The 25659-nt window shown below is 39.6% G+C and overlaps 1 protein-coding gene across 1 annotated transcript; it reads left to right on the forward strand.

Moving 5' to 3' along the window:
* Positions 1 to 161: 161 nt before the first annotated feature.
* On the forward strand, positions 162 to 25106 carry snrnp48 (small nuclear ribonucleoprotein U11/U12 subunit 48). Its single transcript, XM_033019022.1, has 9 exons — positions 162 to 408; positions 6440 to 6556; positions 7877 to 7937; positions 9715 to 9795; positions 16925 to 17110; positions 18524 to 18645; positions 22505 to 22656; positions 24286 to 24453; positions 24534 to 25106. Exons 1-9 carry the CDS (start codon positions 214 to 216, stop codon positions 24586 to 24588), a joined length of 1137 nt encoding a protein of 378 aa, XP_032874913.1. The 5' UTR covers positions 162 to 213; the 3' UTR covers positions 24589 to 25106.
* The last annotated feature ends 553 nt before the right edge of the window (positions 25107 to 25659 follow it).

The following is a 25659-nucleotide window of genomic DNA, read 5'->3' on the forward strand; positions in this document are numbered from 1 at the left end:
TGACATTCCAGCTCTCGGCCTTTCTTCGACCAGACAACTCTTTGCGTGAGGTTTAAAATGAAAAAAATAAAATAAAAATTGCAGCAGATCCCCAGCGAGCCACGAGTGGCGCGGGGAGAGAAGGAGAGGAGAGTAGGTGGGACAGTAGGTGGGACCGCGCTTCCGGCGGCCGCTCCCAGGCGCGGAGGACGTGAGTGCGGCGGCGGCGGCGAGATGGCGGCGGTGGCGGTGGCAACGGCGGCAGCGGTGGAGGAGGAGGAGGCGGCGGCCAACATCGAGTACTCGAAGCGGCTGCAGAGTCGCCTGGAGCGTGTGAGCGAACTGGCGAGGTTCACGCAGAACTGTGCCCAGGCCGTGGAGGGAGTCCTGGACGCGCTGGGCTGGAGCGCCGAGACCCACGAACGGCCGGTGAGCGGGGCCTGGGCCTGGGCCTAGCGCGGCGGGCACGTACTCTGGGAGACGGCCCCTAGCCTGTGTTACAGGGCACCCACCCTTAGAGACGGTCCCTACATTGTGTTACAGGGTGCCCACCCTTAGAGACGGTCCCTACACTGTGTTACAGGGCACTCACCCTTAGAGACGGTCCCTACACTGTTACAGGGCGCCCACACTTAGAGACGGTCCCTACACTGTTACAGGGCGCCCACCCTTAGAGACGGTCCCTACACTGTTACAGGGTGCCCACCCTTAGAGACGGTCCCTACATTGTTACAGGGCGCCCACCCTTAGAGACGGTCCCTACACTGTGTTACAGGGTGCCCACCCTTGGAGACGGCCCCTAGCCTGTGTTACAGGGCGCCCACCCTTAGAGACGGTCCCTAGCCTGTGTTACAGGGTGCCCACCCGAGGAGATGGTCCTTACACTGTGTTACAGGGTGCCCACCCTTGGAGACGGTCTCTAGCCTGTGATACAGGGCGCCCACCCTTAGAGACGGTCCCTACATTGTTACAGGGCACTCACCCTTAGAGACGGTCCCTACACTGTGTTACAAGATGCCCACCCTTAGAGACGGTCCCTAGCCTGTGTTACAGGGTGCCTACCCTAGGAGACGGACCTGACACTATGCTACAGGGTGCCCACCATTAGAGACGGTCCCTACACTGTGTTACAGGGTGCCTACCCTAGGAGACGGACCTGACACTGTGCTACAGGGTGCCCTGGCACACACAGGCTGGCTGTCCATGTTACCGAATCATTTCGGTCACATCTTTCCCTTGCAATTAATCATCACTTAACCCCCTCCATTAATTCCTGGAATTAATTAGCTTGCTGACAGTATTAAATGTCTAAATGGTACTGTGCATTTGAAATCTCTATGTTTGTGCGCAATATAATCGTGGCTACATAAAGTTCTTCCCCCTTACCACAAGTTGTTATTTGGGTTAAACATTGCCCCTGCAACTAAACTTCTCTCAGTCCTCAATAATTACCTGGGGTTCATTTTCTTGCTCAACTAACTGGCCACTTTTGAGGTAGACATTTGCCCTTTATATGCATTTGTTCCTGAAATTAATTTACTTACAGTATAAACTTGTGAATGGTAGTTCCATTTGGCCAGTAGCTCTGAACCTTTTCTATCATGTGCCTGTCTAAATATAATTTAAACTTTAACATTGTACCTGCTTCTGGGGTCTCCTCTGGGAACTCGTTTCATATACACATTACTCTCTGAAAGAAGAAATTGCCCCTCAGGTCTCTCCTAAATCTTTCTTCTCACCTTATAAACTTCAGGTCCTCGTCTCCTCTACTTCAGGAAAAAGGATGACTATTATTTTATCGATACTTAGAAACATAGACAATAGGTGCAGGAGGAGGCCATTCGGCCCTTCGAGCCAGCACCGCCATTCATTGTGATCATGGCTGATCATCCCCTATCAATAACCCGTGCCTGCCTTCTCCCCATATCCCTTGACTCACTAGCCCCTAGAGCTCTCTCCTCGCATGATTTTGTTTGAAGGATAGGATTACCCATCAGCCTCCCATGTTCCAGGGGATAAGACCCAGTATACCCAGCCTTTTTTTTTTTACAAATCAAGTCCTCCAACCCTGGTATTATCCTGGTTGATCTTCTCTGCATGCTTTCCAGCTTAATGATATCCTCATAGCAGAGCAAGCAGAACTATACACAACTGTACTCCAGATGTGGTCTCACAAGAGTAACATGATCCTGTACTCAATTCTCTAATTGTGGGCCAAACGTTGCTGTTACCTCCCTGTTTAACTGTTGCCACTTTCAGGGACACGTGTCCTTAAACCTCTTGGTCTTTATGCCCCTCAATACACTCCAGTGCCCAACCATTTTTGGTGCAAGTCCCTACCAGGTTTGACTTAATCTGCTGTTCCTGGTACATTTCCCCAGTTGATCAAGATTTGTTTACAAATATAGCCTTCCTCACTGTCCTCTGTACCACCAATTTTGGTGTAATCTATAAATTTATTAACAACTACATTCTCTAATCGTGGAGAGATACGAATGTAAACCAGTCCATAAAACACACCAGTCATCGACTCCTTGTATACTTAATGCTGCCTCGAGAAAGCAGCCAACAAAACAAAAACTATTTGCATCCCGATCATTCCCACTTCTATTTCCCATTGTCCAGAAGATATAAAAGCTTGAAAGCATGTGCCATCAGATTCATGAACTGCTTATTACTCCCTGTTATCAGACTACTGAACAGTCTTCTCACAAGCTAAGGGCATAGTTGCGATCTCCCAATGTACCTCATTGTGGCCCTTGTACTTTATTTGCATTTTCTCTAACTGCAACACTATTCTGAATTTTGAAACCAGTTGGCTGACACACCCTTGATCGCGTATGGAGTAGCCTACCTTGTAGGACCTTGCCAAAGTTCTCACTGAGTCTATATAATCAGGCTCACTAGCCTACATCTCCCTGGCTTGTCCTTGCAGCCCTTCTTAAAGGTACATTAGCAACCCTCCAGTCTTCCGGTATATTCCACACCAATAGCAAATATGCAAACGGTTACCTATAATTAACATTTTTCAATTGTAAGACATTCATAAAGATTTTATAATGAAACCAGTTATAGGTGCAATTAAAAACGGTTTACTGGTTGTACTACAACATTTTTTGCAGTACATCAACTACTTTATTTAATTTAAAACGTTTAAAAAAAAAAAAAATTAAGAAAACGGTGATTCCCACAATAGAAAACTGCCTTGATGAGATGACAATGTTTATTTATTCTGAGCACTGAATTATTTGGCATAATTTTAGATTTGATGTTCCACCTACAGATAATTATCCTTTTGTAGGAAAAGTATAATTGGCATGGAGTCATAAAGTACAAAAACGAGGCCTTCAGCAAACAAACTCCATAGAAACATAGAAAATAGGTGCAGGAGGAGGCCATTCGGCCCTTCGAGCCAGCACGGCCATTCATTGTCCCCTATCAATAACCCGTGCCTGTCTTCTCCCCATATCCCTTGACTCCACTAGCCAATCATCAAGTGTCTATTTACATTTCCCATTTTGATCTCCCCATTAACTTTATTTTCCTTCCACCTACAAAGATCCCATGATCCCATGGAGTAACCAAACCCCATAGTATTAGTCTGAAGAAGGGTCTCGACCCGAAATGTCGCCTATTTCTTTCGCTCCATAGATGCTGCCTCACCCGCTGAGTTTCTCCAGCATTTTCGATTTTCCAGCATCTGCAGTTCCTTCTTAAACAACCCATGGTATCAGTATTCAGTTATTTATTGATGTTGGCTGCCATACCGTAGACAATGAAATAATTTAAAATTATCATTTCTGAAGTGACGCATTAAACAAGGGGTTTATATTATTTGAGATGTTTTGAATGGCATCCAGTCATCTATCTGCTTCTGGTTAATGGTTGTAGATTGGTGTTTTGTCTTTTCCTGCCCCCTTTTTGCCATATAATATAACCATATAACAATTACAGCACGGAAACAGGCCATCTCGACCCCTCTAGTCCGTGCCGAACACATAATCTCCCCTAGTCCCATATACCTGCGCTCAGAACATAACCCTCCATTCCTTTCCCATCCATATAACTATCCAATTTATTTTTAAATGATAAAAACGAACCTGCCTCCACCACCTTCACTGGAAGCTCATTCCACACAGCTACCACTCTCTGAGTAAAGAAGTTCCCCCTCATGTTACCCCTAAACTTCAGTCCCTTAATTCTCAAGTCATGTCCCCTTGTTTGAATCTTCCCTACTCTCAGTGGGAAAAGCTTTTCCACGTCAACTCTGTCTATCCCTCTCATCATTTTAAAAACCTCTATCAAGTCCCCCCTTAACCTTCTGCGCTCCAAAGAATAAAGCCCTAACTTGTTCAACCTTTCTCTGTAACTTAGTTGCTGAAACCCAGGCAACATTCTAGTAAATCTCCTCTGTACTCTCGCTATTTTGTTGACATCCTTCCTATAATTAGGCGACCAAAATTGTACACCATACTCCAGAATTGGCCTCACCAATGCCTTGTACAATTTTAATATTACATCCCAACTTCTATACTCAATGCTCTGATTTATAAAGGCCAGCACACCAAAAGCTTTCTTTACCACCCTATCTACATGAAATTCCACTTTCATGGAACTGTGCACAGTTATTCCCAGATCCCTCTGTTCACCTACATTCTTCAATTCCCTACCATTTACCATGTACGTCCTATTTTGATTTGTCCTGCCAAGATGTAGCACCTCACACTTATCAGCATTAAACTCCATCTGCCATCTTTCAGCCCACTCTTCCAACTGGCATAAATCTCTCTGTAGACTTTGAAACTCTTCTTCATTACCCGCAACCCCACCTATCTTAGTATCATCTGCATACTTACTAATCCAATTTACCACACCATCGTCCAGATCATTGATGTACATGACAAACAACAGTGGACCCAACACAGATCCCTGTGGCACCCCACTCGTCACTGGCCTCCAACCTGACAAACAACCATCCACCATTACTCTCTGGCATCTCCCATTCAGCCACTGTTGAATCCATCTTGCTACTCCACCATTAATACCCAACCATTGAACCTTCTTAACCAACCTTCCATGAGTAGTGACAAATCCATTTCTGGAGCACTTCTGGTATCTAATTTTAAATTTTAAACTGTCATTCCTTCTGTTCTCCAGTCCATGTACAACTAATACTTTGTTGATTAAAATCTCAGTGCTTGACTGAACATTCCACATTTATCTGGATATGTTTTCCTCCACCTTTTCTTGTTCAGAACAAAACTATAGTTTGGAATATCTATTTAAAACTATGCTATCTGTTTATACAGTAGATAATAATAATAATAATAATAATAATAACTTTATTTATAGAGCACTTTAAAAAACAACCACTGTTGCAACAAAGTGCTGTACATGACTAATCATGAACAAAAAATTATTACAAGACAATAAAAACATTAAAAAAGAGAGAGAAAACAATAAAAAACATTAAAAACACTAAAACAGGAGCAAAGTCTCATGCAAGGTCAAAAGCCAAGGAATAGAAAAGGGTTTTAAGACTGGTTTTGAAGATGGACAGTGAGGGGGCCTGTCTGATGTGCAACGGCAGAGTGTTCCATAATGTCGGAGAAGCAACAGAGAAGGCTCTATCCCCTCTGAGCTTCCGCTTAGACCTAGGTACCTCCAGGAGCAGCTGATCAGCTGACCTGAGGCAGGAGCGTAGGGATGAAGCAGCTCTGAGAGGTAAGGCGGGGCGAGACCATTTAAAGATTTAAAAACAAATAAAATAATCTTAAAATGAACTCAAAAGTACACCGGCAGCCAGTGGAGGGAGGCCAGAATTGGTGTTATGTGCTCCCTCTTTCGAGTTCCAGTTAAAAGGCGAGCAGCAACATTCTGAACCAACTGGAGACGAGCCAGGGAAGATCGAGTAACTCCAAAATAGAGTGCGTTACAGTAATCCAGCCTAGACATGATGAAGGCACGGATTACTGTTTCAAAATGCTGCCGCTCAAGAATGGGCTTCACCGTTGCCAGCTGCCTTAAATGAAAGAAGCTGGACTTAACTACCGCGCCTATTTGATGATCTAATTTAAAATCACTGTCCATCTTAAAACCCAAGTTCAAAACAGTTGGCTTCACATACCTCTGTTAATATGGAAAATGTCTCATTATCATCTGTGCCCATGATTTTGGTGCAGTCAATCAAATCATCCCTTAGGCTTCTCCACTCCAAAGAAAACAAACTCAATTATTGCTAATAGTGAAGTGCTCTTCCTCAGAATGAAGGATCATACTGTCGAGATGTATTTACTTGAAAATCTATTCCAAAAGAGGTGAACAATTGGGGTTTTTTTTGTTTAAACATTGGACATGGGTGGATTTATATAACATTCTTTGCATTTTAACTGCCATTTTCATCCATATTGCTTATCTTTTTAATCCTGTAAATAACTTGGCATCCCATTAAATTTTCCAGCCTGATCCAATCGCTACTTGTCCATTTGATGCAAATCACAGACTTCCGAAATCATCACTGGAGAAACATGTTGCATCCTGCAGGCTGAGAAAACTGGAATATTCTAAAGAGGAAGAGGTTGGTGTGATGTAATTGTTTTTGTTAATTATGCACATTAGTTTAATATGTAACTGCTTTTATTTAATATCCTTGAAAGTTTTTTTTCATCTTTACTCTTTTTTTTCATCTTTCCGTTATTGCCAGATGGTTAGACTGGTGGGTTTTCTGTTGATTAAAGCTTTATCTGTCCAAAACTATTTTGTATGCTGTCGCAATTTCATGAAAGACATTCATATTTGCAGTTTGAACACAAATCTTACCCCAAATCTTTTTGTTAAAAAGCTATCATACTATGAATTTTCCTAATACTTGTTATTTCTGCATGTTCAATAACTGTGATTTGTTTATTGGGGTTCTTTTTCCCTCTGAATGGAACTCACAGTTCCTGGCTGCCGAGACAAATGCATTCTGACGTGGCACAGTGGCCAAACAGATTCTGTTTATCAGAAGCTCCCTGTGAAGTGGAATAGTCGTCTTAATGTAAGGAGACATTAAGTGTCATATACTGTAAATTAAGGCCTTTGGCCCTGTTGCCAGTGGTTGGAAACATCTTAAATTTCCGATTTAAATAACTAAAACAGTAATGTAATTACAAACATCTTTAAAATGATAGCATATAATTAAAAACAAAGCAAAATGGGTAAACCACTTAAATAAAACACAAAGTGCTTAAGTAAAGCAATGAATCAGGCAGCATTTGTGGAATAAATGGATAGGGGTCATTTCAGGTCTGGATCCTTCTTCAGATTGCTTAAGCTGTCTTTTTCAAAGTAATCGTCCCCTTCTAATGAATAGGGCCTCAGATGTTTTTTATGAGCCCGTTGTAGCATGACGTCAAGAGTGTGGACGTGTAGTACAATTTCCACCCATGTTCAGCCTATCAGCTGCTGGAATTAGCAGTAAGTCCAACAATGGCACCAGATCTCCAGCTTGCCTCAAATTTCTGTGTTGTCTGCACATGCAAAGAGGTTTGACGTGAGTTGATTCATGGACCAGCTAGCTTAGAAATCTTAGTGAAACTATCAGCTATAGGAATGGTCATTTTGAACCATACAACAAGACACCCTAATCTTTATCATATCTATATATGTATTTAAGGTGAGTCATGAAGGCGATCAGAAAATTAATTATATTCAATATTATTTAATTTTAGATGTTTCAGGCTATTTTAAGTGCGGTCCCACTAACATTAAAATAGATGACTTTTCTCAATGCGTCAGCTGTGCGTCAAAATCCAACAATTTTTAGTTCTCGTCTTAAATGAGCAGTTAAATACTTCTGAGTTTTTATGTCAACATTTTAATTTTATAATGTTTCCTTAAATCCTGTGAAATATAGGCAGAGATGTATGACCCTGCATTTGCCTATGTGAACACTCCAGTGTCAACCTTTAAAATGGGTAAGTATATTGCCAATTTTCAAGGAAAGTAGCTTTATTGCTTCAGCTGCAACTTTTAAATATTTTGCTAAAATAGTTTGCATAAGGTTAATAAGAATGTTATATTTACTGACTGCTCTTTGAGTATAAAATATATGATTGATACCTAACTTAAGCTGATCAGTATGCGTTTAACCCTTCTCTGAGGTCATTCCGAAGGGGCCACAGTTTAAGAATAAGGGGCAAGCCATTTAGAATGGAGACGAGGAAACACTTTTTCTCACAGAGAGTTGTGAGTGTGGAATTCTCTGCCTCAGAGGGCAGTGGAGGCCGGTTCTCTCGATACTTTCAAGAGAGAGCTAGATAGGGCTCTTAAAGATAGTGGAGTCAGGGAATATGGGTAGGAGGCAGGAACAGGGTACTGATTGTGGATAATCAGCAATGATCACATGGAATGGCGGTGCTGGCTCAAAGAGCCGAATGGCCTACTCCTGCACCTATTGTCTTTTGTCTATTGTCATCCAGCAGTTATATTTCTATTATGTTTGTTCGTGGAAGTTTTGTTACACCTCTAAAATGTCCGTAGATTCTTGCATTTACCTGGGTATATCTAATTACTTAGAATTGTTTTAGTTGGAGCAAAAAATCTGGAAGTAATACTTGATGCTATATTCTTATTAAAAACACATTTAAGCTATACTTCCTTAGCAAAAGTCAAATGAAAATCTCTGGATCAGTGTTTCTCAATCTTTTTGATGCCAAGCCTAGCTGGCTGCCCGTCTGAACTGACATGGACCCCTCAGTCCAAAAAAACAACCCCTTTGCTTCTTCAGTGAAGCCAAGTCTATTTCCAGGCAGCTGAGTCTCCCTTCCAGAGCGGACTACCATGCAGAACCTTTTCAATAGCCTTGCTGAAGTCCATACAAACAATGTCTATGGCCTTGTCCTTGTCCATCTTCATGCAAATGATAATTTGCATTTGTCGATGCAAAGGACCAGGAGGAGCAATGTTGTTGTATCTTCATCTGTAGTTGTTATAATTTGCAGTAGATTTTTTTGGAATTCCACTATCTTGTGTCATTTGGAAACATTCAACATTTTCTAAATGTGGATTTTTGGTCTCAAGATGTTGAATCATTTTGCCGGCTCTGTGTCATTGATTACAGTGGGAACACCCTATATGGAGGTTTGGTATACACATTTTGCTTGCTTGGAATAACCTTGTATGTTGCATATTTAGTGCTCTATTTTCTGTTGAAGGTCAGTTACTTCCTTGTCGTTTCACCTATTCTTCCCTTATTACAATGTTCATTACATTCCTCATCTGTTACATATGTCCTACATTTTTTTCGTTTGAAAAATACATCCAGTGTATTTGCTTTGCCAGAGAGTATGGGAAATAAAATCCTTGTTTAACATTAATTTATACTCCTGTTAATATCAGTAGAGAACAGTGCTTTAATTTAAAAGAGTAAGTTCAAAGTCAAATCTATGGAAGATGGATCTCGAACTTTAACATTTGCTATTCGGCAATTTCTAAACTACCACTCCAGTCGAAAGTCCAATTAGTTTGTGTCATTTTTGTTTCCTTAAAATAATTCATATACTCATTATTAATCTGTTTTCAAAGATTTATGAGTACACCTGTGATTTGTGAACTGGTTGTTGAGGAAAAGTGCTATAGAGCATCCACTTTAAAATATCTTCTTTGACTTTATTTCATGATAGACATTTCCATATATGAAATGCCATCGTACAATGTTGTACAATAAGGTCTATATTATCTTGTTCTATTTAGACAAAGATGTGCAGACCCGGATAATTCAAGAAGCAAGAAGTAAAGCTCCACTTGGAAAAGAAGAGAGAGTGTTTTCACAAAGTAAGTGACAATCCGCATCTGTTTTCCTAATATTTTGAAGATCACGAGTGATGTGATTGCAATGTAAATTTAATGTAGGTTCCTGGAACTGAAAACATTAGTCTTGAACTGGTTCTTGTACATAATTTGTACGACTGGAGCTTCAGTTATTTATCATATACCTTTACCAAATATTTTACTTTAATTACCAGGTATCTGTATTATTACACACAATTAATAAAAATATGGATATTAGAAATAAAAAATCCATCCGACCCATTAATGGAAGCAACATACTATATGACTGTTCTCTCTGTTGACAACTGGGGGAGACACAAAAATGGTGGGCAAATAAATTAAACATTGGAATTTTTTCGAAAACGCAAATGACTCTTTCACACAGTATGTTATTGGATTTTCACAACATTTTCTTCATATTCCAAAAGACTATTAGGAACAGCAAAATGCTGTGCCGTTTGCACATCAAGACTGAATTTAGTAGCTTTCTTTAGGGTAAGGGTATTTAAGGATCAATTGTTTTCCACCTGAATGGCAGAGCAGGCTTAAGAGACTAAATGGCTGCTTCTGCATCTATATTCCTTATAGACAGCATTAGAGGCAACCAAAAGTCACCATCATCATCTGTTACATTGATTGCAAAGGTTGCAGATTTCTGGCATTTTTTTTGTAAATAATTTCAGTAGCTTTGCCTGGAACAGAGAAATGTATGTATTTTTAAACATTATAATATCTTTAGTGAAGAATTTTGTATTTAGTTATTGAGACGTGCTAATATTGAACATTAATATTAAAAATTATTCTGGTATTCTCTCTTCCCTTGTAGTCTCTATTCCCTTATTGAAGCTACCTAAAACTTCAATTCTTTTATTTCCTGATGCGGAAATAGTTCATTGTAACTCTTATTTCATTTTTCAATCAAAAGATAACAAAAGAAACCAGGTTTAGGAATGAAAATTCATAATATAGTTGCACTTTAATACAGTAACCTGTGAAATAATTCTTAACAATTAACTTTTGTTTTAATTAATATTGAGGTTTATGCTTGCTGCTGTAATTGAAGTCATCCTGTCTGTTAAAATTGGTTAGAAAGCTAATTCATGTTTTCAGGGATAAAGGACTGTTGAAATATTAATTGGTAATTTTGTTTCTTTAAAAAACATAGTGCATTTCAACAACATGACCTTGTTTTCTTTATGATGTAGAACAAAATAGAGTGGTGAATCTCTGGAATTCTCTGCCACAGAAGGTAGTTGAGGCCAGTTCATTGGCTATATTTAAGAGGGAGTTAGATGTGGCCCTTGTGGCTAAAGGGATCAGGGGGTATGGAGAGAAGGCAGGTACAGGATACTGAGTTGGATGATCAGCCATGATCATATTGAATGGCGGTGCAGGCTCGAAGGGCCGAATGGCCTACTCCTGCACCTATTTTCTATGTTTCTAAAATACTTCGTCGAATTTCTCCCTTTATTAGTCACTAATTGTGTTTATAGTATTGGACTGATGGAGTTGAAGGTTGATATTTCTCATGGACCCTTGCAGTTTAGAAATAGGTTTCAGGAGATTCATGCAAATCTGCAACTGTGGCTCAGCTGTGGTGACGAATAAGAGTTCCTCCTTTGTTCCAAAGAAAGGTTTGCTTTATTTAAGGAGTGCACAGTTTACATGTCCATGCTAAAAATATTTCTAACAAATTGAATGATTCATTTTGTTTCGAGCTATAGAAAAATGCAAGTAACAAGCAGTGTTAATTCAGGTTTTCTATGCAGTATGAGACTCCATTCCCATAATGTTTTCCAGAAAAAGGTACAGGATACTGAGTTGGATGATCAGCCATGATCATATTGAATGGCGGTGCAGGCTCGAAGGGCCGAATGGCCTACTCCTGCACCTATTTTCTATGTTTCTAAAATACTTTGTCGAATTTCTCCCTTTATTAGTCACTAATTGTGTTTAGAGTATTGGACTGATGGAGTTGAAGGTTGATATTTCTCATGGACCCTTGCAGTTTAGAAATAGGTTTCAGGAGATTCATGCAAATCTGCAACTGTGGCTCAGCTGTGGTGACGAATAAGAGTTCCTCCTTTGTTCCAAAGAAAGGTTTGCTTTATTGAAGGAGTGCACAGTTTACATGTCCATGCTAAAAATATTTCTAACAAATTGAATGATTCATTTTGTTTCGAGCTATAGAAAAATGCAAGTACCATGCAGTGTTAATTCAGGTTTTCTATGCAGTATGAGACTCCATTCCCATAATGTTTTCCAGAAAAAAAAGTATCATACTTGTAGATGTGTCATGTTAACTTTTTGAAGATCTTGAGACTGTCATACATAAACCACTGAATGCTAATCAGCATTTACTTCTACATTATGTTCCAATCTGTTCCCCTCTGGATGACACTTGACTGCAGATTTAGATATTAGACCAATCTAAATGTGTTAGATTGCCTAGGTGCGGTTTAATAAATCAACATTTTGTGTAAAAAAAATATCAATAAACACAGTCCAATTGGCTTGTACCTTTTTTGCCCAATGTCATTGAAAGATTTTGGCCATGAGGGTGTGATTGAAGTTTGCTTGTTGTACATCAGCTGTTAAATTTTAATTCCTGGAATTTAATCTAAAATTTAGCTGATGCATAATATTTACACTGTGACAGTAAACTATACTGTAATTATGATGCACATTTCATTAAATATTTAATTTATTTTGAACATGATAATTTAAACTTTTTGGTTTTTCTCTTTCAGTAACAGGGGTGAGTATATTTGACAGAGGAATGATGAACATGAAAGAATGTTCTCCTCATGTACAGATTTGCACAGAATTTTACTTGATGTCATACAGTATCCTTTTAATATTATTATATCCTTTAAAAATGGACCATGAATGGATTGATTAAATGGAACTTCAAAGATCGTATTAAAGAATATTAATCTTTGCTTATTGTTTTCCAAGTAACCTATTTAAACCAATAAAAATCATTAAATATTTTATCCGAGCAGGCCTGTACTTTAGTGGCCTGCTGTATCTCTTTTCATTAACTGGAGGATATAAAGTGAAAGGTGTTAACTCCTTTTCACTTTTCAAAACGTAGTTTTTAATTGTTGCATAAAGCAATTCCTGCAAGAAATACTTATTTTAACATTTCTTTATAAAGTTTATCTTTAAAGATTTTATATCTTTAAAATTTTGTGGAGTTCGTCACAGGAAATCTAAAGCAGAGTAGCATCAGCAATGTTGCATTTACGAAGATGCTTGAAGAAACAAAATTGATTGCGATCCAAAGATGACATATGATCATAGAAGCAGATTTTGGTGACTAGTTCAATTGAGAAATTTTAGGAGTGAATTCAAGAACTTGGAATCTAGACAGATGCAATATGCTCATCATTGAGTTATGCATAAAGTGCGGGATGGGCAAAAGACTATAATCGGAGAGAAATTGGATTCACATCTTATCATTACAGACTTAGAAAGATGCAGAGGTTAAGCGCATGAGTGATTTTGTTCTGAAGTTTTAAAACCAAGTAATTTGGGATCTAGGAGCCAATGATGGCCAGCAGAAGGACGGAACTGATCTTCCTGTGCTGTTACACAATGTGTGCTACAAGGTTTTGGATGAATTTATCTTCAAAGTGAGGTAGAAGTGGGAACAATGTTGGCAGCCAAATGAGCATTTAGTTGTTAAATCTGGAAATAACTTTGTTCATGAGTGTTTCAGTAGCAAATGGATTGAATAGGGTGACATGAAGCAGGAAGTATCCTTTGCACTGGAGTGGTTGGGGTTCAAACTCTCTTCTAGTGCACATAGGAAGACACGGTTGAAAACTTTTTGCATTGTGCTAATTAAAGTATTCATATAGTTAATGTTTTCATAAATAATCAATACTTGAAGGGTAAGTAAGGTTTATCTGAAGTAGGGTCCAACCCGTAACGTCACCTACACGTTTGAAGAAAGGTCCCGACCCGAAATGTCACCTCTCCATGTTTTCCAGAGATGCTGCCTGCTGAGTTACTCCAACACTGGCTAATTTTGTAAACTAGCGTCTCCAACTAGCAACTTTGCCAGTGATTAACGGATAGTAAATGCATTTTGAGTAAGCATTAAAACACTGACTATTTTCAATTTCATGGGTGACTTTATTGGGATGTAGTAGAATTAGCATATTTGACATTATTGACTAATTTGCCATCACTGGTGTGTGTTAAACTGTCAATCTTAAATTTTAAATATAAAACCTTAAATGTTTTTTTTTTAAGAGGTAATAAACAGATTCGGGTTTTTTTTTGTGAGTCTTTTATCCATATCTTCAGTGCTTCACAGAGACCATTATATGACTTAGCTTATTTTGACATTGAAATATATTGGTCACCTTTTACTCAGAATTTTTAAGCTTCAGTTATCCGATTTGCTGCGACAAGAGTTCATTGTTGTTCCACTAAATCTGTAGAACATCATTTAAATATTTGGCAAAATGACTTTTTTGTGAACCTTTTAATTACCTCAATTCATTACGTAACATGAATTGTAAAAATCTAAACTTACCATATTTACTCATTGCATTTATTTGTAACTGCTTGTTACCCACGCTTTCTGATGCATAGTCATAGCTGCCTCTTCACTGGTCCTTTACCTACAGGTGCTATGGGGCATTGTCTGAATTTGAAATTGACTTAATTTTTATTTAATTGTATGTGATCCAGTCAAATGTGTCAATTTATTTGGATGGTTTTTATTTAGAAATCTAGTAACTCCCAGTGTGGCAAATTGATGGATGAAACCAGGAACTTAATGCTAAATATAGTTTTGAAAACAATTTTGTCTTTATAATTCATTGTTGGATGAAAAATCCAACGGCTTTGCAAAACGTAACGACACCTTTGCTCAGTCCGCCTTGGCCTACGTGATCTCCCAGTTGCCAAATACTTTAACTCCCCTTCCCATACTGACCTTTCTGTCCTAGGCCTCCTTCACGGTCAGAGTGAGGCCACATGCAAATTGGAGGAACAGCACCTCATATTTCGCTTGGGCCGCTTACAACCCAGCAGTATGAATATTGATTTCTCTAATTTTAAGTAAGCCCTCTCCTTCCCTCCCCCACCCTAGTTGTCCAACTAGTTTCACTGTCGACCTGCTTAGTTTCACTGTTTGTATCCACTCGTTATCATCTTTTCCACAGCCAATGATGCACCATCCTGGGCTCCATCTTGCCTTGATCCCTTCCTTGCTGGTTTTGATTCGTTCTTCTCATACATTTCATTCATCTGTCCTTTGTAGCTTTTCATACCTCTATTTTCCATCTCCTTTGACTCTGCATCTGGAGAAGGGTCTCGACCCGAAAAGCCACCTATTCCTTTTCTCCAGAGATGTTGTTTGAACCGCTGAGGTACTCCAGCATTTTGTGTTTATCTTAAGTTTTTTTATGTTTGATTATTGGTAAGAGTGTATCATCACTCACCAACGCAGTCAGAACCTTGGGACAAATGTTCTGCCGAAATTATCTCCTCAATTTGCTGCTTCCAATTGGGAATGCATTGAGATTGCAGGCCATGTCTAGACTTTCTAAAGATGTATTCTAGGTCTCTATTAGTTGCTGGAATGATTAAAACTGCGCTGTTAGTGAGTTTGGAGGAGATCATCCAATTGAAAATAACACGCTGATTCAGGAAATCACCCTTGTGACTTGGTCAAGAGGTGACAACACTGTTGTTTTAAGGATTATAACTAATACGGGATCACTCCCAAGGTTGTGATTTTAAAACTATATTCATTCAAAATGTCTATTAATGGATTACTAAATATCTTCAGAGATGTATCTATAATAAGCGAGTTAGGTATTCCGAAAAACGCAAGGAATCATGGGATTTGTCAAAGTTCATTCGCGATAAAGAAAAAGCGAATGAAGCGCTGGCTTTATAAACTTGTATAAATTCTTATCTTTATTCATAATTTATGTGTAAAAATATATTTAATCTGAGGAACGGGGTACCAGGTAGCGGGAGAGCGGGGTGTAACATTGAGAGAGGGGCGGGCAGATGCGAGTGGGAGACGGAGAGACTGGACCGGCGGAGAGACATTGCACGCACACACACCTGCGCCTCATCTGCAGCGAGGATCGAACCCGGGTCCCCGGCGCTGCTGAACTGCCACTGGACCGCCCCAGTCTCCCCCTGAGTGTCCCATCCCCGTCCGGAGGCAGCCGGAGATGCCCGGGGCGACCCCGGACTGACGGGACACCGGCCCGGAGCAGCAGCGGCCTCAGGCCCACAGCCATCGCAGAGAAGAAACGCAGACTCCAGCCCAACTCAACCTGCCCTGCCGGGCCAACCGACTGCCCTGGACCGACGGGACACCGGCCCGGATCAGCAGCGGCCCCAGGCCCACAGCCAGCGTGGAGAAGAAGCGCCAACTCCAGCCCAACTCTAAAGGAACCCGCTCCCTGACGTGCCGGGGACCGCCAGCCGCAGCTCTCACCCCATCCAGCATCGTTGGCCAAACCCCCGGCGTCGGCGAAAGCCGAGCACCAGCCATCAACGGGGACTCACAAAAAAATGCCACAGCAACTCAGTGGGACAGTCAGCATCCCTGGAGTAAAGGAATGGGTCATGTTTCGGTTCGAAACCCTTCTCCAGAGATGTTGCTCGACCCGCTGAGCCACTGTTATACCTCCTCGGGAGCCGGTGCAGAGCCAAGCTGGAGCCAGCGCCTCCCCTCCGCGTGGGCTGCAAGCCCAGGGCTACCACTGCCCCGGGCCGGCGTCCTGCCAGTCCAGGGCCGCCGGTCAACCCGGTCGCCCCCAGGCAGGGACGGAACACCCGGGTAGGGATTGGGTCGGCCCAGCAGCAACTTGACAACGCCAGAGACCCAGGCCCGTTCCCGACCACGGACAAAACGGAGGTCTGCACACGTGCAGTAGCACAGTTGCCAAGAATGTTTATCGCGAGTGACCTATGACCTGGGCATGCGCAGTCGGAATACCGATCTCGCTTATTGTACAGATATAAGAATTTAATTTTTTTTGTTTGCCAACACTAGCCCATTTTCCAATACTTGAAGTTATATATTTGCAATATTTTTGGAAAATATGTAAAGTTTAGAAGTAATTAAATAAATTATTGATGTACCTAGGTGATTATTCATCAATACCTATTGAAGTTCCTGAGAATCATCAACGTTCTATTCGTGACCTGACTCCTGCGGATCGCCTGGCTATATATGAACACGTTGTCAAAGAAAGTCAGCAGAAAAACAACTCGAAGTCTTTTGAAAATGACAGTGATTTGTACGTGGACCTTGCGGCAAAACTCGGCAGAGGTTTGTACTTAATTTGTTATTTAACAACTGCAAAGTTCAAACTAGCTTGCTTTTTTTTACTAATATTGTCTGCAAACAACACATGGAAATTCTGGTTTTAAATCCAAGGTGAAGCTGACCCTAAAGTGTAAAAATAATATGAATTTAAAATGTAAATGAGTTAGGAGTAAATGAGATGACTAAAACAAGAGTTTACAAATTAATTACATATTAATGTTAACTAATATAGTTTGTACGAGTTGAATAAAGAGCTGTACATCTATATTTGTGGCAACATCAAATTAGTTGGACACGCAAAAATGCAAAGGAGTATTAATAGAAATTGAAGAAAACTATTGTTTCCACTTTCAACTTTAATTGATGAGGGGATTTTCTAATTCAAAGGTTATTGAGATGTTTGTCTTTATCTCCAAGAAGCCAAAATACAACATGTATATCTGTATAAATCAATGGATGGGCTCCATTTAAAACCTTGCCTCTGGTTCTGGGTATTACACTTCAGGAAGTTGTAAGAATATGCTCATATGTGTATAATCACCAGAATACCAATTATTAAAAATATTAGGATTGGCTGCACAAGAAAAACGTAGTTCTTCATCTACATCTTTCTTTTCATTAATACCTCAGTTAATGAATGCCCCAACTGAGGTATCATGAAAGGAAATATGAAGATGAAGAACTATTTCCTTTGTGGGGGAGGGGAGTGAAGAAGCCGTCATATTGTATTTCCTAAAATTAGAAATTTTAATGGATCGAATTTGCTGTCCATGGCACCAAACAATGTTCACAACAATCAGCTGTTCAAACTGAAGTATGTCTCAGACTTAGACAAAGCAGACACACTGTTCAGGGGTGATGTCAAGAAGCTTTTTTTACATGGTAGAATTCTCGAAAATTCTCCCAATATCCCAGTAAGCAATTTGTCTAGGTCAGTTGAAAATGTAAATAATGTAAAGGTGATTGATAGGTTTTTCTTTAGCACGGAATCGCAGTAGACGGCTTTCCCCCAAAATGCTGGGTAGGTGGCAAAACCTTGCATGGAGCTTTGCTTTCTCAAGCTGTTAAAGTTTTTTTTAATATCATTTGGAGTCGGTGTAAGTATCTAAAGTTGAAGGAAAGAATATTAAAACAAAATTAAAATACCAAGAGTCATGTACTTGTCTAAATGTAGTCTTCCAAAAAAAAAATCCATTACTTTTCTTGCGAGATTATGGTATATTTTAAATTGTGCTAACAATGTAAGTAACAGGTCATTCCACATTTCTGCCTTGGAGCTGGAATCACAGGTGCATTCTAATGACGCAACGCTAGTTTGTTTTTGCAGTCAGCAACTTCATTACACACAATAATTGCCTGATAAGGTATGCCATGATTCCATGTTTTGTAAGTAAAATTCTCTTCATTCCGATGTAGATGACGACCAAAATGAACCAAAATCGCACCTTGAAATTCTTGCTGAAATGAGAGATTACAAGCGTAGACGCCAATCCTATAGAGCCAAGAATGTTCATATCACCAAAAAATCGTATACTGAGGTAATGTGTAAACTTATCTATTGTATTGAAAATAGTCAATGCTATATAATTTTGCATTAAGTTTTCTATTCCAATTTTCTAATGCCATTTAATTGATTCAATTTCCATTAGCTTACACTAGGAAATAACAGGAAGACCACCAGAAAGATATTAGAAGGACAAAATGAATTGATTTTGCTGATGGTGCCCTTATTCCTAGTGTAGAACAATGGAAATTGGCAGATATTAGAGACATAGACACAGGCATAGAAAATAGGTGCAGGAGTAGGCCATTCGGTCCTTTAAGCCAGCACCGCCATTCAATCTGATCTTGGCAAATTATCCCAAATCAGTACCCCGTTCCGGCTTTTTCTTCATATCCCTTGATTCCCTTAGCCCTAAGAGCTAAATCTAACTTTCTCTTGAAAGCATCCAGTGAATTGGCCTCCACTGCCTTATGTTGTGGAGAATTCCACAGATTCACAACTCTCTGGATGAAAAAGTTTTACCTCATCTCAGTCTTAAACTGTGATCCCTGGTTCTGGACTCCAACATTGTGAACATTTTTTCCTGCATCTACACTGTCCAATCCTCTAAGAATGTTATATGTTTCTATAAGATCCCCTCATCCTTTTAATTTCCAGCGAATACAAGCCCAGTCGACCCATTCTTTCATCCTATATCAGTCCTACCATCCCGGGAACTAACCTGGTGAACTTCAACAGCAATAATGTCCTTCCTCAAATTAGGAGTCCAAAATTGCACACAATACTCCAGGAGCGGTCTTATCAGGGCCCTGTACAACTGCAGTACGACCTCCTTGCTCCAAAACTCAAATCCTCTTGCAATGAAGGCCAACATGCCATTCGTTTTCTTCACTGCCTGCTGTATCTGCATGCTTACTTTCAGTGACTGATGTACAAGCACACAGGTCTCGTTGCATCTCCCCTTCTCTTAATCTGACACAATTCAGATAATAATCTGCCTTCCTGTTCTTGCCACCAAACCTCACATTTATCCACATTACACTGCATCTGCCATGCTTCTGCGCACTTACCCAACCTATCCAAGTCACCCTGCAGCCTCATAGCATCCTCCTCGCAGCTCACACTGCCACCCAGCTTTGTGTCATCTGCAAACTGAGAGATGTTACATTTAATTCCCTTGTCTAAATCGTTAATATATATTGTAAACATCTGGGGTCCCAGCACCGAGCCTTGCGGCATCCCATTAGTCACTGCTTGCCATTCTGAAAAGTACCCAGTAATTCCTACTCTTTGCTTCCTGTCTGCCAACCAGTTCCCTATCCATGTCAATACCCTACCCCCAGTACCATGTGCTCTAATTTTGCACACTAATCTCTTGTGTGGGACCTTGTCAAAGAGTTTTTGAAAGTCCAGATACACCACATCCACTGGCTCTCCCTTATCCATTCTACTTGTTACATCCTCCAAAAATTCCAAAAGATTGCTCAAGCTTGATTTCACTTTCATAAATCCATGCTGACTTTTACTTCTTCCCAATAACCCTTTCTGGCTTAAGCCCTCCCTTCACCACCTCCAGTTTAAATTCCATTTGGAATATTTTGGAGGACCAAGAAACCAAGAACCAAGACCGATCCAATCACTGCTTTCCAAATGTACTGCTATAACATCTTTGATAATCAACTCCAGCATCTCCCCACTACCGATGTAAGCCTAACTGGTCTATAATTCCTTTCTTTCTTAAAAAGTGGAGTTACATTGGCTACCCTCCAGTCCACAGGAACTGATCCTGAATCGAGAGAACATTGGAAAATGATCACCAATGCATCAACAATTTCTAGGGCCACCTCATTGACTACTCTGGGATGCAGACCATCAGGCCCTGGGAATTTATCGGCCTTCAGTCCCAACAGTTTACCAAATACCATTTTCTGACTAATGTGGTTTCCCTGCAGTTCCTCCCTCCCAACAGATCCTCGGTCCCCTCGGTATTTTTGGGAGATTGTTTGTGTCTTCCTTAGTGAAGAAATCTAGCACCACCACTTTACCCGTTTAACTGTTTGCCATTTCCTTGTTTTTCATTATAAATTCATCTGTCTCTGACTGTGGGGACCTACATTCGTGTTCACTAATCTTTTCCTTTTTATATACCTAAATAAACTTAGTCAGCTTTTACAATGCACTCCATAATGTTTGGGACAAAGAACCATCATTTATTTATTTGCCTGAGCATTCCATAATTTGAGATTTGTAATAGATAAAGACATATGTGGTTAGAGTGCACGTTGTCAGATTTTATTAAAGGTCATTTTTATATGTTTAGTTTTCACCATGTAGAAATTACAGCAGTGTTTATACATAGTTCCCCCCATTTCAGGGCACCATAATGTTTGGGACACAGCAATGTCATGTAAATGAAAGTAGTGATGTTTAGTATTTTGTTGCATGTCCTTTGCCTGCAATGACTGCTTGAAGTCTGCGATTCATGGACATCACCAGTTGCTGGGTGTCTTCTCTGATGATGCTCTGCCAGGCCTGTATTGCAGCCATCTTTAGCTTATGCTTGTTTTGGGGGTTAGTACCCTTCAGTTTTCTCTTCAGCATGTAAAAGGCTTGCTCAATTCGGTTCAGATCGGGTGATTGACTTGGCCACTCAAGAATTAACCATTTTTTAGCTTTGAAAAACTCTTTTGTTGCTTTAGCAGTATGTTTGGGATCATTGTCTTGCGTTAGAATGAACCGCCGTCCAATCGTTTTTGAGGCGTTTGTTTGAACTTGAGCAGATAGGATGTGTCTATCCACTTCAGAATTCATTATGTTACCACCAGTGTATCATCAATTAAGATAAATGAGTCATACCATCAGCAACCATACATGCCCAGGCCATAACACCCCCACCACCGTGTTTCACAGGTGAGGTGGTAAGCTTTGAATCTTGGGCAGTTCCTTCTCTCCTCCATACTGCTCTTGCCATCACTCAGATATAAGTTAATCATCGTCTCATCTGCACAATACCCTTTCCAGGAACTGTGGTTGCTCTTGAAGGACTTCTTGGCAAACTATAACTGGCCATCCTATTTTTGCAGCCAGCCAGTGGTTTGCATCTTGCAGTGTAGCCTCTATTTATGTTCATGAAGTCTTCAGCGGACAGTGGTCATTGACAAATCCACACCTGACTCCTGAAAAGTGCTTCTGCTCTGTCGGACAGGTGTTTGGGGATTTTTCTTTATTATAGAGAGAATTCTTCTGTCATCAGCTGTGGACTTCCTTGGCCTGCCAGTGCCTTTTCGATTAGTAAGCTCTCCAGTGCTCTCTTTCTTCTTAATGATGTTCCAAACAGTTGTGTTCTAACAGTTTTGTTCTTGTTTCCCAGTCTCATAATGGCCTCTTTTGTCTATTGTATTTGACTTTTGACTTTCTTTGGCACAACTTTGGTCCTCATGTTGATAAACAGCAATAAAAGTTTCCAAAGGTGATGGAAAGACTAGGTGCTGAGCTCCCTTATACCTACATTAAGGAGATAATTAACTCACCTGAGCAATTACAAACGCCTGTGATGTCATATGTACCAAACATTATGGTGCCCTGTAATTTCTACATGGTGAAACCAAAATGTATAAAAATGGCCTTTAATAAAATCTGACAATGTGCCCTTTAACTGCATGTGATGTTTTCTTCTATTGCAAATCTCAAATTGTGGAGTACAGAGGCAAATAAATAAATGATGGGTCTTTGTCCCAAACATTATGAATGGCACTGTATATTCCCCGCAAGCTTTCTTTCGTGTGATATCTATATCGAGCTAGCAGGTAAGAGGTCAATTTTCAAAATAGATTTACAATATATAAGAATTTCATGATGAGCTTAAAATTATATCCTGTTTATATAATTTACAGATAATTAAGGATGTTATTAATGTACATATGGAAGAATTGTCAAGACAGTGGAAAGACCAGAATGAATCTGATAATGCAGAAGAAGAAGAAGAAATAGAAGAAGAAGAAGGCCAAAGCTCTTTATTGTTTAAAAGCCCCACCAGTACACGGAGGTGTGTAGACCACTTTATGCTTGTTTCAGTTTGATTGTGAAACAGATCGAAAAAATCCTTTTGGAGTAAATGAAATCTGGGAATAAGTGAACTCGCCTTTTTGTGAAGGTGTATACCTCCACTTTGTGTTTCTGAATATCCCACAGCGAGGTGATAGCATCACTAGTAGTTGGCTTCTCCTTCTGTTCCGTTTGCTCCGGTTCATCCTCTTTTATTTGCTCTGATAGCTCTTCATCTATTTGTTCCAGTTCTTCTTCCCAATGCTCTGGTAGTTCTTCTTCAGTGTGAAGTGCTTCAGAATGATATTGCCTGCACTTATAACAAATTATAGGGCTCTTACAGTCTCTCACAATATGTCCTTTTTTTCAAACATCCAAAACAGATTCCCTTCTCTTTCAAGAAATCCATCTTTTCTTCATATTCTTTCATCTTGAATCTTCGACACCATCTTATGGTGTGACAAACTTCATCACATAACAAACAAAATACTATTTGCTTGCTAGTAGATACATTTCCTTTCATTCCATCTGTCGTTTCCACAGGTCTGGTTGTGATAGCAAAACTACTTCTCATAGATTCTGATCTTTCTTCAGTTTTGGTAAAGGTAGAACCTTTGTTAGTTGCAATTGTTTATTATTTTCAATAGTCCCGTAGTGTGGCTCTAACATGTACCGTACTTCCTTGTTCAAGAAATCCACCATGTCTGGTAGCCTGGCTACTTGCTTCCTCTTATCCAATATTCCGCCTGCTTTATCTCTCCACTTTTCTCTCAGTCTTCTGGGCATCTTGGTAATGCATAAAATGAATAATATTTGATATATGTAGGAAGGAACTGCAGATGTTGGTTTAAACCGAAGATAGACACAAAAAGCCGGAGAAACTCAGCTGGACAGGAAACCCTAAGAAGTCTGAAACATCAACGCGAGATGCTGCCTGTCCCATTGAGTTACTCCAGTTTTTTGTGTCAATCTTTGATATACAAATTCTTATACAATTCATTGATATATGATGGATAACTGATCTTTAAAAAAATTTCCCATTCGCTAAGACAAGCATAATACCAAAAATATTAATGTTGGTACGTTTGAAGAAAATAAGTCAAATTATAAATGAATGATTGAACATGTAATCGCTTTGATTTGTTGGGATCATGTATTCACTGAACCATCTAGGGAATCTTGGTTGAAGTTATATACGTAAATATTAAATGTGGCAACTTCATTAGTTTCTCAAAACAAGCTTCTAAGGTTGACTGGAATGGTGTGAAAGAGCAAAAGGCCAGATGGTGCATTTCTTTTACCAAATGTGAACATTTCTTTTACATTTCTTTTACCAAATGTGACCGGACTGGGTTGTGTATATATATTAGCATCTAAGCATTCGGGATTGCATTTGTCAGAAAATTGTAGTGGCTGATCACATCTCTATTTTAGACTTTGAAAGGGCCAGAGAATCCTTGAGGAACATGCAGAGAATACATATGTTTATGCTGCCATATGACTGGGGACACTGCGTTGTTTCATTTTATAGGGAATTAATATACTAAATTTACCTCTACTGAAACATTGATGATTATTGTTGCAGGAATGGCCTTGCATTTTTGAGTGAGCATGTTTTTTTCTGTTGTAGAAGAAGATCAAAAGACAAAATATCTCCTTCAATTGAATCTCAGTCTTCTGGAAGTGATAAAACTGCAGATCGAGAGAAATGGAAAAGCAATCACAGCCGAAGTCCACGAGAACGGAAAAGAAGCCCGGAATGTAAAAGGGAGAGAGATTCAAAGAAAAAGCATGAGAAGTGAGCACATCCTTTATTATTAAACAATGTATTTTTTGTTCCACTGGCACAGATATAACCTTTTTTATGTATAATTTCAGACGGCATCAGTCTCGCGATGAAGACCGGCATCGAAGTTACAAGCGACGGAAGTGATTTGGAAACACCGATGGAAGGAAGAGCTGAAATTCATTAAATACTAATGCTGTGTACGAAAACTGATCTTTTTTTAAGCTCTAACTTTAAATACATGTTGCTGTTGGCGAGACAAAATAATGGTAAAGTTTCAGTGGAATATCATTATCTCTATATAGCCACTATTATTTGATATATGATGTCTCCAGCTATTAAAACAAGGTCAAGACATTTCCCATCACAGTATTATAAAAGTGGATGTACATGAATGAATGTAAAACAAGCATTTGCATTTTATTTCAGACAGTCTACATTGCATTTTTTTTTTTTGGCATTGGTGAGAACTGTGAAGTTGCTGCTTAGAAATCGGTCCTAAAGTGCCGGTTATTCTGATTTCTGTCAACTGAAAATGTTTGCCTGTTTTTTAATTAGCTGCTGGAAGTCAAAATATATTCAAATGTTGAACCTGAAATAACACTTCCTTGTGACAGATTGCAAACTTTTAGTTAAGTGAAAAATAAAGGTTGAATTTTACTAAAGCAAAATATCGCAGTGCTGAAAATCAGGAATAAAATCAAGTATTCTGAATCGAAAGAAAATGGTGATTTTCAGCCAATTTCCTTTTCCATTACTGGGCGACTAATATTAAAAACGTAATCCTACTGGATTTACATGCCAACGGGTAAACTGGTTAAAAATGGAGAGGGAAGATTGTTTGCCTTTTAATATAGGCGCAATTCTTCTTTCTCCAACACATCTGAATAAATCAATGTATGAGCAAAATCCGATAATACACAGTATCCTACGCATTTGGAAACAGTTGAAATCAAACTTCAAACTGAGAAATTTCTCTCTCTTACCAATCGCTAATAATCCCTCGTTTAAACTGTCTACTTTAGATAAGGCGTTTGCACAATGGAAAAATTCAGGAATTAAAACGGTGGGAGATCTTTACGAGAAGGGGATTTTCCTCTCGTTTCAAGAATTACAGGAGAAATATCATTTTTTCAGATATCTTCAAATCCGAGACGGAAAACATACACAAGACTGTCACTCTGTGGGTCCAGATATACTAGATGACTGCATGTATAG

Source organism: Amblyraja radiata, chromosome 4 (genome assembly GCF_010909765.2).
Source record: "Amblyraja radiata isolate CabotCenter1 chromosome 4, sAmbRad1.1.pri, whole genome shotgun sequence".
Lineage (NCBI taxonomy): Eukaryota > Metazoa > Chordata > Chondrichthyes > Rajiformes > Rajidae > Amblyraja > Amblyraja radiata.